Raw genomic sequence first — 15,545 nt, 5'->3', positions numbered from 1 at the left:
AAAAAAACAAAACTGAACTTCCCAAATCACCAAAAATAAATTTCACAACTGGTCACTAGAAAACTCTCAAACTTTTCCCCCAGAATGCTATCATATTTATCCTTCTAGTAGAGTTATCCTCTTCTGCAGGTAGGATTTAATTTACGGTAGACAAGGTATTATTAGGTATAATATTTTTCAAATAGTCAAGCATTATGGTATTTGTGACTTATGTATTTTTATTTTTATTTTTTGATGGATTTTATGTATGGTATATGTGTGGTGTTTATGCGGTGTATGTTTGTTGGTGATTCAAAGTCCACTCACTCATCATTTATTTCTCTCTAGAAAAAATACAAGGTAACTCGTAAGACAGAGGAAGTGTTCGAGATTGAGTGGCAGAAAAGGCATCAGAATGCTGTGATTAAAAAGCATAGTGGTTGCACAACACTGTGAATGTACTAAATGCCACTGAATTGGTTAACTTTATGTTATGGGAATTTCATCTCAAGTAAAAAAAAAAAAAAAAAAGAGATCACTGCGTTAACTCTGTGTAAGTTTCTTTAGAATAAAATAGGGACAGTACCCCTGTCAGCTGATCACTGGGCTGATGTTATACCTTTCTATTTTTATTAAATGTTTTTTAAAGTTTATTTATTTATTTTGAGAGAGAGGGTATGTGTGAGTGCAGAGGCGGGGCAGAGAGAGAATCCCAAGCAGGCTCTGCACGGTCAGCATAGAGCCCCTCACAGGGCTTGAACTCATGAATCGTGAGACCATGACTTGAGCCGAAACCAAGAGTCGGACGTTTAACTGACTGAGCCCCCCCGCCACGCCCTTGATCACTGGGCTGGTTTTATATAGCTAAAGCTACTCTGGGTTCTTCAAATGAGGTCTCGTAGAAGAGGAAAAGGAATCTAATTAGTGCACATCGCACACACACCAGAGTGTGTGCTTGAACCTCGCGAGACAGCTATTTATTTTCAACAGAGTTCGCTTACCTTTCTAGAGAAGGAAAGCTCACTATGCTGCATTAAGTATTCCTGCAAGTCAACAAGACCATCATCCAAGGAAAGTACTCGAGTAATTCTAGACACATCCAAGGAAAGTACTCGAGGAATTCCAGACATAGTCACAATACTAACTGGGAGCTTGGCTCCCGGATTCATCCTTTACTAATATTTGGGAAGCTGGTAAAACACAATTCCTGAGATTTCAAAGGCCTTAAAATTAATAGTGACAAATAACACTAGGTGTTCAAATAGATGACAAGGAATCCTATCAATGACAGCTACTCTTTCATGATCACACAGTCTACTGTAAGAAAATGTCTTAAAAATCCCTCCATCAAGGGATGTGGCTTGTGTGAAAGTTGCTGTGGCAAAGTGTTCACAACACAGGCCGGAAAACAACCACCAAAAGCGATGCCAAAGTTTCACCATGAAGAGACCTTTGAGGCTAAATAAATAGCTTTATTACAAAATATCCCCTATCTGCATTTCCACTTGACTTCACACGGCGAGATATAAAAACTGTATGACTACTTAATGAGAGAAGTCATTAGCAAGACATGAGATCTCATTTCCAGTTTAGTGGTGAGAAGACAGAAGATTCTATGGGTGCGCAGCCTGCCACGGAGCTAATTTAGTCACTGACTTACTGATCTTTTTCTGTAAACTCAGAGAACTAATTTCCAATATGACTCAACCGGCAAACGCACATTGTGTCTCATGCTACCTCTCAGTATTCTTGTGTTAAAAGAGCCTTGGAATCGGGGACTGGGCCTGCTAGTGCTTCCCTCCCATGGCACTAACACACTGTTTAAAACACTCGATGCTTGACTGACTCAGGTGGACAAATGATTGGAACAATGCAGCTGTCAATCCAATCATCTCAAGAGAGAAAGCGCCCGACTTCGGCTCAGGTCACGATCCTGCGGTTCACAAGTTCGAGCCCCGCGTCAGGCTGTGTGCTGACAGCATGGAGTATGCTTCAGATTCTGTGTCTCCCTCTCTCTCTGCCCGGCTTCCCTGCTCATACTCCAAGTATCCCTCTCAAAAATAAATAAAACATGAACGAAAGAAAGAAAGAAAGAAAGAAAGAAAGAAAGAAAGAAAGAAAGAAAAGAAAAGAAAAGAAAAGAAAAGAAAAGAAAAGAAAAGAAAAGAAAAGAAAAGAAAAGAAAGATAGATCAAGCAGAGCTCTCTGAGCAAATAATGCATGCAGATCACAGTCAGAAACAGAAGTTTCCAATGCATGGTGCCTTTAGAAATCAGCACAGGAGCTCCTCGGCTAAAAGCTCCGGTAACGAACTCACAAACCCTCACCTGCTTGAACACTTCTTCATCCTGGTGAGTGGTTCTCACCAGCTCCTGCATGAAGCCATACGGGAGATTCCGGCACAGCATATACGGCACCAGGAAGGACGGCTGGAGCACGGACCTGCCAACCCACAAAAAGACAAGGACTGTGATGGCTCAGCTCCTCACTGGGTGACAACACGGCACACGGGCTGTCACGTCAGCGGAAGGGTCCAGTCAAAAGTCAAACTTGGAATCTCCCAAATACTCTACGTAACGGTTTTAGGCAAAAGATCACCTTTCCTATTGTTAATAATCCCTTTTTGGTCTTTTTAACGAGAGACTATGGAAAGTTTCAAAGAATCCATGTTTTCCTACATTCGACCCTTTAAAAATAAAGCAGTACCCCCAAAAAGGAAGCCTTATATATCTCTTTTACTTGTTTATGTCTCATCCAGTTGAAAAGAAAAGATCAGCAGTAGCTGAGGACTTTTTAAAAACTCTTATTAATTTTAATAGAAATTTTTTTTTTTAATGTTTTGGTACATGTTTAACCATTTCCTCCTCCTCCTTCTTTTTTTTTGTTGTTGTTTTTGAAGTTTATTTATTTATCTCTACACCCAACATGGGGCTCAAACCCACGAGTCTGAGATCCAGAGTGTATGCTCCACTGACTAAGCCAACCAGGCACTCCCTTCCTTTTCCTTCTTTGTGACAAGTTTCAAAAACATATGGTTGTGGTACAGAAAATAACAGAACAACATCCAGAACAAATAAATGTTGTTGTAACTTTGCCATTCTTAACTTAGATATTTCTGCATCATGTTTCCTTCAGATATTTTTCAGAAAATACATGAAATCTGCAAATACTTTTATTGAACTATATTGAACCTTTATGGGACCCTCAGAAACAACCAGTGAATAATGTAGTATACTTTGGTGATTCCCCAATTAACTATTCTACCATTTTTGTTTATTACTGAATAACAGAAAGCGATTGTATGATATACGGAAAGCGATGACCTACACACTTTTCCAAGTACCTCCCCTGATTTCAAGCAGCTGCTGTTAAACTAAATACTCATTTCCTGCCTTGACGTTGACATATTTCAACAATGGTCCATAAAGAAAGCAGACAGAGAGTGGCTTGTTTTCTTTTCACACTGTTTCAGAGAAGGGAAGGGACCTCAGCGGTCACCTAGTCAAAGTGACCTCAACAAAGTCACCACTTTTGTTTTACAGGTGAGAGGGTGCATTATCCAAGGTGGCGCAAGGTGTCTGGGCAGCCTGACGTCCGCTGATGCACAGGGTCCTCTCCCTGTTAACAGGAGCAAGTACGGTTCTGCCCACCTTGGCTGTGTCAGGGAACCTTGTAGAACTAGCGCGGTGTGGGATATGCACTGGGAGCGGATGTTGCTCAGAAGCTGGCTGACCGCTGGCTGGCTGCACATCTGAAATGAAAGGCGCAGGTTAGGGCTGCACAAACAAACAAAAGAGTGCTGCACTGCTGAAAATTGACAAGAGTCAGAAGAGATCGATCTCTGGGAAACGGCATGTTTTTCTCTTGCTTTACTCACAATGAACCAACCAGAGTAACCCTATCCTCCAAGTGTGCTGCCTCCGCTGAAATCTACGGTCAGAGAAGAAAGAGCAGAAGTGCGGGGTGACCAATGGGGGACCGCACAGATGTGGGCATGCTCTCTGCCTTTGCTATGGTGACGAGCAACAAAGCCCGGGGAAGCCCTTCACAAGCATAACTAACAGGTGGACAAGAGGACTAGTTTGGAAAACTAGAAGCAGACAGTGAACTGGGAAGGAAATAATAATAGAGTCTGCATGAAACAGCAGAGAAAGTATAGCTTCGAGTTTAAAGCCAATTTTGTAATTTTTATGTGATTATGGACAATTAATGTCCCTGAGGTTCGTGTGCTTACCGAGACAATAAAAACAACACCCAACCTCGCACAGTGTTGGCACTCCATAAATGCGGGTGATTATTACACTTGCGACAGGCTCTCGGAAATTATCGGGAAAATTGTAATTATCGGAATTATTATAAGTCGCTGGTGGCAATGGCACTTGCCCCCATCACTTCTTCTTTCCACTAGAATGTGAGTTCCGTGAGGGTAGGGATCTCTGTCTGTTCTGTTCCCTAATATACCTCGAGCTCCTGGTCCGGTGCCTGGTGCATATTGCATGCCTGAGAACCATTTTCCTGACCGAATAAATGAATGTTCCTTGGAAGGGCGGGAGGGATGATTATTTATCAAAAAATAACCAGGTTTTTGTGGGTTTTTGAAATGCATCTATTTCATATTACCTTTGGTGCTTTTTTTTCCTCTATTCCAACTCGGTCAAAACACTCGATGAGGTAGTTCAGCATGTCTGTCTCCTTGCAGGTCTCGATGGTGAAATGGTCACTGTAGGAATCCCAAGTACCTGTCCCACCAGAGGCTCCCAAACTTTGGAGAAGAGAAAAGAAAATCGATGATTCTTACCTCTTCTCGGAATCGATTATTTTTGCTAGAGTCTGCATTTCTGTAGCAGAAAGCCTGTTAGGATCCCTGCACCCAGGACAAAACACAGACACCCATGCAGCCAAGCCTGGAGCTGACCTCTGATTTCACCTGCTCCAAGGCCAACAACAGTAACTCTTAGTAAACATTTTACTGACCTAAGAAGAGAGTTGGATCAGAAATCCGACTTCTTATCTTTTTGGGAACGGCAGCTTACGAAGCCAGGAGGGCTAAGAACTGCCACCGTGTGCCAGGCATCTGAAGGGATATCACATGTACTAAAACCAAGCTGGCCGGCTCCACTCGGGCACACTGGTAAGTTGAAACCAGACTATGCTACTGCTGTGATCAAACGCTTCGGGAGTGAAGTGACAAAGACTAACAGAATACTCCTCGTGACTTCTGCCATAAATCTCAAAGGCCTTCACCCACCATTTGGCAATAGGACCAGAAAAGGAAATCTGTCCAGTTAGAGAAGGAAACATAAAAGTATTTGTTACGAACACAAAGACTTCCAAAACTTTCAGCGACAGAGGCAAGGGAGCACAGTAAAAAACAAACGAAACAAAAATCCTGCACTAGGAGTATCCAAACTTGGGTTGGATCCCAGCCGTACTGCTTCCTGACTGCCCGAGCCTAGAACCAACCCCATCCCATCAGCAGCGAGGCTTGAAGTGAGGGCAAGTGGAAGCGTTTTGTAAATCAGAAGCAGGATACAACACGAAGCACTTATGATTGGTCGTAACTATTCTCTGAGACCAACGCCAAACACTGTCTCAGGGGTTGGGTGTGAGGAAACTAAAGAACGGATCGTCCATGAGCAAGTCACATACCAAATCTGATTTTTGACTCACAGATTTATTTGATCCCCACACAAAAGGCACACGGAGAGTAATCACGGCACAGGGAGAGGGCAGAAATTTGGAGGTGAAAAGAAAATGAGAAAAGATAAACTTAGCCCCCAAAATTATATAGGAAAGATGATAAAGGATGGGAAAAAGATCGCAAACTGGAGACCCAGCCTCCTTCAACTGGGGCAGACAATTAAAGGCTAGAAACCCACAGGACCAACAGGGGTTGAGATATAAACAATACGCTATGCAGACAGGTGCATATATATACATAACTAATTTTGGAATATATATGTAATTGACCTTAGAATTTCAGAAAAATCCAGTTGATCCTTGAACAACACAGGGATTAGGGATGCCACTTCCGTGCATTTAACTTTTGACACCCCCAAAACTTTGCTAACAGCCTACTATTGACCAGAAGTCTTACCAACAACCAAGTAGTCGATTAACATGTCATTTTGTTATGTGTATTATATACTGTATCCTTACAGCATATTCTTAAGTATTACTCTTAAGCTAGAGAAAAGAAAATATTAAGAAAATCATAGGGAAAATACACTTGAGGTATACCATACTGTATTTACCAAAAAAATCCACACATACGTGGGTCAAACCCTGTTGCTGAAGGGTCAAGTGGATACATAACTGACCTTGGAATGAAAGTATGATATTAACGTTAAAAAGATGAAAACAATGCCAGTTTTAAACCCAAGGCTTTCAGCCCAGAGTCTACAAATCTGAATTCCTACAACCTACTCTACAAGTCTGACAGAAGGGAAGGAAATAGAAAGCAATGGGAGGAAAAAAAAAGAAAAAAAAGCAACCATAAGAACAAAACAGAAAAACCCACCCACAAATATAATATAAATATAAGAGACGAATCCCCAGAAGTAGAAAGGAGAAAAAGAGCTATTTTCTTTTTTTATAGATGTATTTTTAATGTTTATTTCTGAGAGCGAGAGAGACATAGAGTGTGAGCAGGGGAGGGACAGAGGGAGAAGGAAACACAGAATCTGAAGCAGGCTCCAGGCTCTGAGCTGTCGGCACAGAGCCCGATACGGGGCTTGAACTCACAAGCCGTGAGATCATGACCTGAGCCGAAGTCGGACGCTTAACCGACTGAGCCCCCCAGGCGCCCCGAGAGCTATTTCCGTTACTGCACCATTTTAGTTTCAAACTAACTGCAATTCTTTCTTCTTCTGTCTGATGTTGGTGACTCAGTGACTAGATTATTTCCTGCGCTTCCAAAGATGAACTTTACCAACACAGGCTTTACCTACACACAACTAAGGCTAATCTTCCTTTGAGTGGCTCTTGTGGAAGAGAATGAAAACAGACCATCCTCCTGTTTAAAACGAGAAAGTTCAACTATACAATTTCCTTGGTAACGAGACCCAAAATTTTCACGTTTTTACATTTCTGAAATGAAAAGCACCTCATATTTGATGTCGACAGGCTCTTACCAGTTGCAAGGGGTCAGTGTGACCCAGTTCACATGGAGTCATGCACTGACACTGGGTGCTGTGGGTTCCATTCTTAGCCAACGCTTGCCATTTAATTTTAACTTAAATGTGAACACCTCAAAGCCAGCTGAGGTACCTCCACGATGATCTCGCTAAGATCATGAAAAGCAACAGCGTATGTAGAAGATCGCTGGTCTTACGCCAGGCAATGCGAACAAAGGCGCTCAGAATACATGAGAGAATGTTCAAAGCTAAAAGAGGCAGCTACGTTTTGGTGATCGTCGGTCAGACCCCAAGTGACACTTCCGTTGACTTTTTAAGAAGAGAGGAAGATAGGGGCGCCTGGGTGGCGCAGTCGGTTGAGCGTCCAGCTTCAGCCAGGTCATGATCTCGCGGTCCGGGAGTTCAAGCCCCGCGTCGGGCTCTGGGCTGATGGCTCGGAGCCTGGAGCCTGTTCCCGATTCTGTGTCTCCCTCTCTCTCTGCCCCTCCCCCGTTCATGCTCTGTCTCTCTCTGTCCCAAAAAAATAAATAAACGTTGAAAAAAAAATTTTTTTTAAGAAGAGAGGAAGACCAAAAAGTGAAACAAAATTTAACCGAACTGGAACTGTAGAGAAAACTCCAGTACTTGTCCATATACTACAAATTTTGGAATCAATCCTAAAGTAAACCACGGCCCTAGCAGGAAAGGCAGCCAGTCCCAACGATGCTACACAGAGGTCTCAACGAGCAAAACTGACAAGGCTCCTCAGGTTCCAAGTGAAAGCACTGTATTCACATTTTGAACGCGACACTGAGGGAGAAAGTGGTGTCGTGTTTATGTGCATACGTTCAGGCTACCAATAAACATCTTTAAAGTTCTCAAATAACATTTCACTTTTTTCCCTAAAAAAAAATCATCCCAGAATTCGTGATGCTTTTACAACTGTGACACGTGGAATACCACGCTGGAAATACGTCATATTTAAGTCCTACAAGTTATCTACAAAGTTACACTGCCCTCTGGGAGGATTTACGAGCCATTTTCTGATAACTACATCAACAGTCCAATTGAATGTAATTACTCTGCATAATAGAAATACAGCTGAATGCTTCTGAAAAGCCAATGAACATCTTCCTGGGGAGTCACGCATGCATTAGACCTGTGCAAATCGAATCCCATTTGAAAGGCACCAAGAAAAGTGTTCCTTAAAAGGATTCCATGGCAGTTTCATTTTTTCTATAACGCACCCTCCTATTTACTCATTTTTTGGAATGCAGACTTTAGTGTTTTGTGTTTTCACACTGCAAGGCAAAGTCAGAGCTGTACAGGTTCGAGCAATGTCAATTCATCGAACGAATGTTCACGGTGTCCCTTCTGTATGGCAGGCACTGTCGTAGGCTCTGGGGGCAGCACACTAACTCGAACAGATCAAGACCCTGCTTGTGTGGTGAGTAGGTTCTAGAGGGGAACAGTCCAAAACAACATAGAGACGCCATGAAGAAAAATAAAAGCAGAGCATGGTGACAGAGACGGGCAGGAAGCGCGCGCGTGCATTTTATATGCTGTGTGATATGACCCTCTGATAAGACAGCATGCACATGGAGACCCTAGGGAGTCAGCGCGGAGCAAGCCACGCAGCCCTCTTGGGGCAGGCCATCCAAAGAGAAGAAGTAAGTGTGAAGGCCTAAGGCGGCGGGGAATATGCCAAGTGAGGTCAAGAACAGGGTCGTGAGCAGCAGAGGGCGGAGGCAAGTGGAGGCACGTGAGGTTAGAAAGGAGGAATGCACACATGTGTGCACACGTGGGTGTACATGAGACGAAGGGTCTCGTGCACCAGGGCGAGGCTTTGGGTTTTACTCCGCACGACAAGGGACATTACCGGAGGGTTTGGACACAGACATGGTGGAACCATTTCCAAGTTTCATTGCCAAGTGGTGATGGAAATGTCAACATTTTTCACTACTTGCTGATTTTCCCTTTCTCTATTCACACAGGTTCACGACTGTCAAAATTTTCTCTCCTTCGCTGAAACACCTAAGCAGTTAAAAACAGATTTCTTTCCCATCATCAATTTCTTAGGATACAATTGGAAAAATTCTCAGAGGAACCACTATGTTCTCCTTATACAAGATGCTCTCGCTCCCCGTGTCCGCTCCGACAACAAGCAGATCCTAATTCCTATAGCTCTCTTCACAGAGGGCTATAGAACATCACGGAAGGAGCGTTTTACCTTTCTTTCTTTCAAATTTTTAAAAATGTTTAATTTTGAGAAAGAGCGTGCCTGTGCTCTTGGGAGGGGGGGGGTGGGCGCAGAAAGAGGGGGACAAGACGATCCCAAGCAGGTTCCGTGCTGACACCAGAGAGCCCGATGCGGAGCTTGAACCAAAGTGAGACACTTGGCCAACTGAGCCATTCAGGCGCCCCAGGAATGTTTCACCGTTCTTAAATTAGTCCTTTTCATCACCACTATAGATAATTAGCATACGAATGTATTCCCAGCTATTTCCAAAAACATTCTTAACGCGTCAACTCCAGCATCAACTCCACCGGGCAAGCAGAAGGGGAGACAGATGCGGCCCCTGTTGATTCTTTCCTCTATGACGTTAACATCACTGGGCAAGAAATAGGTGTTGAAATTGCTTACTTCACAGTAAACAAAATTCTGGGAAGATCACTTAGAAAGGGGGAGAAAGAAAATAACTATTTATTTCCTGATCACTCAAACTGACAAGGTTTTTTATGACCTCTTCTCGGTTCTGACCCCACAAGCATTCTCGAGTTCCTCTCCGTGTGCTTTAATCAGTTACCATTTTTTTTTTACCCATCCTTTCACATTCTGTTTGAGATCTATTCAAAAACTCGAAGTTGCCAAAATCTGGAGAGATCAGATTCTGTTTTAACAGCCAGCAAAGGACCTGCCAACCGAATGGAATTTTGTAATTACCGAGTAAAATGTTGGTGCTTCCTTGCCAAGGAACAGAGTAGAAGCATAAACACTGGGCAGCGAAATAACTAGTATGAGGAGCAAGAACGACACAGGTCCTACTGCGAGTGGGGGTGAAGCAGGTGAGTTCTGGACTCGGGCCCTGCCACGTACCAGTTATGTGACTGACCTCCCTGTCCCCACGTTCCTTACGGTAATTGGGAGGGCCGCTGTGAGGATAAAGGGATAATGCGTGCAGTGTGCTGGCTCAGGGTCTGGCACACGAGGCTCAGTAAGTATTTGGAGCTATTATTACACAGTCCGTTCTCTCTCCTTGTGGCCACAGAATCTAGATCAGAGACAAGGTCAGGATGCTGCGAGTGCAGCGCTAGTGAAAGCAGCACACAATCTGAAATCTTTGTGAGAGCACGCTGGAATTAAACAGGCCAGGGACAGACAGCATTTCTCCTACAATTTACAGTAAGACAGGTAATAAAGCACTTTCATTATGTATGGAAACTGACTCCTAAAAAGGATGCCTGCTCGGGGGCTCGGGGGCTCAGATGGTTAAACATCCAACTTTGGCTCACCTCATGATCTCACGGTTTGTGAGTTCGAGCCCCGTGTCGGGCTCTGTGCCGACAGCTCAGAGCCTGGAGCCTGCTTCGGATTCTGTGCCTTCCTCTCTCTCTCTCTCTGTCCCTCCCCCGCTCGTGCTCTCTGTCTCTCTCTCTCTCTCTCAAAAATGGATGAATAAACATTAAAGAAAAAAAAAGGATGCCTGCTGCATTACTGTAATCGGGAAGTAGGATTTTATCTACATGAAAAAGACACTTCTACCTTTGGGAAATTTACTTGGGAAAACAGTAATATAATGTTCAACCTAACACAAATATCAACCCTCCTGAATCAATATTCAACCCTGCACCCACACTCCTTTCTCTCTTTATATACTCTAATGATTCTTCTGAACACTGTCAAATTTAATGAAGTGTACCTAACTCCTACTGCTGTCTCTATTTATAGCCTGGAGTTATTTTTGAACAGTGCCGGGCACAAATACCAAGTCAGTCCTGTGGAAACTTCGATTTCAGAGCAAAATTGTAAGACAATGAGTCAGAGGCTCAGAAAAGAAGGTGCTATTATATTTTCTTGCCCAAAGTCACCTGGAACCCCAAACAGTGTTTTCAGGGTTTTCAGGGGGGTTTTCAGGTTTTCAGGGGGGGAACGAACAGTCAGCAGCATCGTGAACTGTGTTTTAGCCTCTGCTGCCATTCCAAAGGCTGTCTAAACAAGGGTCTAGCTTCGCTGAGGCCAAGGTGGTGATTGGTGAAGTTGAAGGCTAGAAGTGAAACCAGATTCACGGTTATAACAGACAGTGTGGCCCAACATGCTCTTCGACAGACTGACCGTCAGACAGAGTGGGGGTGGAAAAGGGGGGGGGGGGGGAGAAACAGACACGCGCGCACACACACACACACACACACACACACACACACACGCCATCCCGGCCCCTCTGCCATTCGTGAGTAGCAGCAATCCATGCAACTGTACGTAAGACAGCATGCCTCACGGGAAACATGTTGCTCATATCCGGCAGCTCACAAGAACACTCGCGATAGGTAAACGAAGGGCCCCTCGTTTCTGATCTCAGGGTGGGTGAACTCGACAACCGATCTTTAATCTGCTGCTTGTATTTCTGACCAATGATTACGCGTAAGTTTTCCTCTAAACTTACCGGGCAACAATGATGAGGGTGTTCCTAATGTGCCACTTTACCCCGTGATAAGGTCCTACCACCTTGGTACATGCAGGTTTCCCAGTCTTAACTCTCCCGACTGTCTCATCTGACCCTATCCTGTCTAGACTCAAAGCACACCCCTAATGAGGGCTCACGAAAGTTAGTTCCTAAGCACCTAGGCACATGCAGGGGTGAGACTCCATTCCTCTGATACCTGGACCCAAACTGGACACAAGAAAACTCATCACCACCACCACCACCTTCATCATCACCATCATCACCATCATCATCATCTTCTTCATCGTCATCACTACTGTCGCCAGAAAGCGCGAGGAAGAGGAAGGAGAAAGGATTGTCGTGCATGCTACCACAACAAAAGCAAAAAAGGTCATGAGGGAACAAAGAAAAAACAAGAGACAGAAAGCTTTTGCAACTCCTGTCCCTTTTAAATTAAACGTTACACTGAAAGTTCTGCCTGCTGACATGCAGGAACACCATTCACCCCCATCGCATAAATGCACAGGTGCGTCCGCGAGGGGGCGGGGGGCACTGGTTAGCGGAATGCTGACGCCGCTTCTTTCTGAGAGGCTCGAATCAGAGCGTCAAGGCACAAACACCGGCCCAGCCGCAGTGATCGGGGGTGAGGGGCACCTGCCCAGACTTGCTCCCACCATCCCCCGGGCTGACTGCGTTTCAACTATGATTGGCAACAGTACAGAGAGCTGAGAGGGGCTCCCACGAGCCCCAGCTCTCACCTACAAACTGCCCCCAGCCTCTGGAATTCATTTGTGATGAGGATTGACAGGTGAGCTAGGTTTCAGAAAGTGAAGCGACTTCTTGTTGTTGGTTTTTTTTTCTTTCTTTTTTTTTTTTTTTTGGTACGGTCAGGAGGAAGAGCGAGGGGCAAGAAGAAAGGGACACACAACGGAGCACCCACACTTTCTACAGTTAGCAAAGCCTGGCAGAAGCGAGGAGTCCGGGCGCGAGCCTACCGAACTAGTTAGACGCACGGGTTAATGACCCCAAACGGAAAAACACACGCAAATGAGGTCAGTGTCACACGCCAGTTCTTTCAAACCGAGTTAATCGCCTCTCCCTGCACTGCAAACACGCACCCAGCTCTCCTGCTGAATAAATAAATACCTAGGAGAGGTCCTTAGGGATGAGGGGCGTCTGCTCGCGGCACTGGGCGAGGCGGCCAGTAAAGGTGGGCCCAGGCTGGAGGGTCTCTGGCTGGGAGAGCTGGCAGGCACTGCTTGAGGGCTACCAGCGAGGGCAGGGCGGCCGGGCGAGCTGGACAGAGTGGAGATGCCTGGGGACCGCGGGGCAGAAGCGGAAGGCCCCCATGGGTGGGCGACCGTGTAGGGGCGATACCGTGGAGAGGAGGGCTGGCTCCCCGCGGCGGCCCCCGAAGCCGCCCCGTGGGGACTGAGGGTAATGGAAGGCGCAGCCGGCTGGCTGGCTGCACGGCAAGGGGACGAGGCAACGGACGGGCTCGGCACCGGCACCGAGCTCCAGAAACTCGTACTGGGAGCGGGGCTCGTTTCATAGAGGCTAGAGCAGTTGAGAAAGAGGAGAAAGGAGAGAAAACGGAAGACAAACTTGAGGTAAACAGCTGCAAAGGAAAATCTCAAGCTCTGAAAGAATAGTGTGATTACACGCCAAGTGTACGCGTCTTTCAGACTCATCTAAATCATTAGAATCGAACTGCTGTGCGGATCTAGAGGCTACATTTACAACATGGGAAAGCCCTCTTCCCAAGGATTAATGTACGATATATACAGCCATTTGTTTCCAAAATTTACCAAGAGCCTAACCATGGGAAGCCAAACAGACCAGCGGAAAAGACCACCTCCCGCAATGGCTAAATGCATCCACCCACATACAATACATGCCATAGTCTGCAGGACAAAGGCCCATGAGGGAAGAGTCCCTTCTCTTACATACTTCGTGGCTGTTTTACTACCAATGAGATGTGCGAAAGGAACCACACTGACCTAGACAACGAGCTGGCACCGAAGGAGCCCACACCGCAGAACATGGGGCTCGCTCCTGGGTTGGAGCCGGTAGTTAGCAGGAGATTTCTGTCCGGGGACCGAGCCGCCGCAATTGGCTGCGATGTGGCCGTCAGACTGGCAAATGGATTTTCATCTCTAGTCTGGGTAGACATCATTAGCACTTCCATTAAAATCTGGCCAATCAAGTCCTTAAAATCGGAGAACACTGTTGGAAAGGCAGAAGAAAGAAGAGGTTACACATGGTTCCTCATATACATAGGCAGTCCTTGAATAACCCACATTAAACCAGAGGTTCAGCGTGGCAACCGGATTGGATTCTGGAGCAGTACAAGGACATTAGTAGAAAACCCGGTGAAATCCAAATGAAGTCTGGAGTGGAAGTAATAGTAAGATCTTAGTCCTGACAAATACATTGCGGTTACATAAGATGTTAACGTTAGGGGAAACCTAGGTGAAGGATATACGGGAACTCCCTGCACGGTGTCTAAAACTTTTCCGTACATCTAAAATTATTCCAAAATACAAAACTTATTTAAAAAAAGAAAGAAAACTGGAGTGTAGCCAATGGGAATCGCTGCTGACATACATTTCACTGTAAAAAGAAGCCACTCCCAAATACAGGTGTCTATTTATCATATACCGGAAACAAAGCTGGGTTCGTTATTTCTTCACCTACGTATGTTTTATGTACAGTAAAACTATCAAATGCGAGGTTCAAAATATTTTATGAAGGGTCTAACATTCAGTCACCATCTGGCTTTCCGGAGAAGATTCTATTTTCTAACTTTCCCCTTAATTCTCTGCAGCTCCCCAATGCCTTACTGTAAGTCTTTAGATACATTTTATATATCACTAAATAGATAAAAGTTGTAACCGACGTAAATCTTGTCTGATTTGGTTATTAAAAATTATCAGTCATATATGCACAAGACAGATTTAAGAATCTTAAGGTTTCCAGTAAGAATAACAAGTGGCAGGGATAGAAACATGCAGGTGCTAAGCGTGTCTATGACCCGTTAATAAGAAGATCCCGGTAAAATCAGAAGAAAACTACGTGTCTGCCAGGAACACAGGGGACTTTTCTCGCCATGGAAGATGGGCAGCACAGAAAAGGGAAAGATGATCTTCTGTGCACTCGTTTAAAGTAGATCTACTGAGGAATTATTAAGAGCCTTCTGTAGAAGGCACTAGCACTATATCAGTGAGCAAAACAGACAAAAATCCCTGCCACCGGGGAGGTTATATTCTAGTGACAGGCAAAGGCACACTACCACACCACCCCTCTCTCTTCTGCATTCCAAATGACTGCTGTAAAGAAGAGTGACAGTGCCCTTTAATGCTGGTGTCTTGCTAAAAGCTTTATTAATTTGTTATACGAGTGCGGTTTAGGGTAGCCTCTTAAAGTAGAATCCTGGAAACAGCAAAATATCAATATGTTCTATCTTCTGAAGCAATTCAATCAAGTTAATGTACTCCACTGTCTACACAGGAGTTGGTCGGCACTTAAAGCAGGTAGAGGTCATACAGAGCAGCTCTCGGGATCCCTGGAGACCACCCAGTATGCTCCTACTTCATGAGAGACATTAAGAACTTCAATTCGGAAACAATGGAGACCATTAGCATATTTATACGGATTTCTTCTAGAGAGATCATCAAAGTACAAAACCAATGTATCAGGAAGATCAGTGGAAAGTGGCCAAACAACAGCACCTCTGATGGCCAAAACTACAACCCCAAAGCAAGAGAAAGTGAATGTGGGTAATGGCCAA

General features: G+C 44.8%; 1 protein-coding gene across 5 annotated transcripts in view; it reads right to left on the bottom strand.

Annotated features, from left to right (window-relative positions):
• Positions 1-15,545, bottom strand: part of UBE4B (ubiquitination factor E4B) — a 121,057-nt gene that overhangs the window by 42,538 nt on the left and 62,974 nt on the right. For 2 of the 5 annotated variants that reach the window (XM_053206877.1, XM_027060476.2), the window contains 5 exons: positions 13,756-13,981; positions 12,902-13,312; positions 4,600-4,741; positions 3,630-3,730; positions 2,307-2,421 (listed from right to left, as the gene is read on the bottom strand). In XM_053206877.1, the coding sequence (XP_053062852.1) occupies positions 2,307-2,421; positions 3,630-3,730; positions 4,600-4,741; positions 12,902-13,312; positions 13,756-13,981 (995 nt within the window). Of the gene's footprint in view, positions 1-2,306; positions 2,422-3,629; positions 3,731-4,599; positions 4,742-11,972; positions 12,123-12,901; positions 13,313-13,755; positions 13,982-15,545 lie in introns of all 5 variants that reach the window. The other 3 variants (XM_053206886.1, XM_027060479.2, XM_027060475.2) reach the window with 2 other exon arrangements.

Source organism: Acinonyx jubatus, chromosome C1, assembly GCF_027475565.1.
Source record: "Acinonyx jubatus isolate Ajub_Pintada_27869175 chromosome C1, VMU_Ajub_asm_v1.0, whole genome shotgun sequence".
In the NCBI taxonomy this organism is placed as follows: Eukaryota; Metazoa; Chordata; class Mammalia; order Carnivora; family Felidae; genus Acinonyx; species Acinonyx jubatus.
This window is presented reverse-complemented; position numbering and strand designations above follow the sequence as displayed.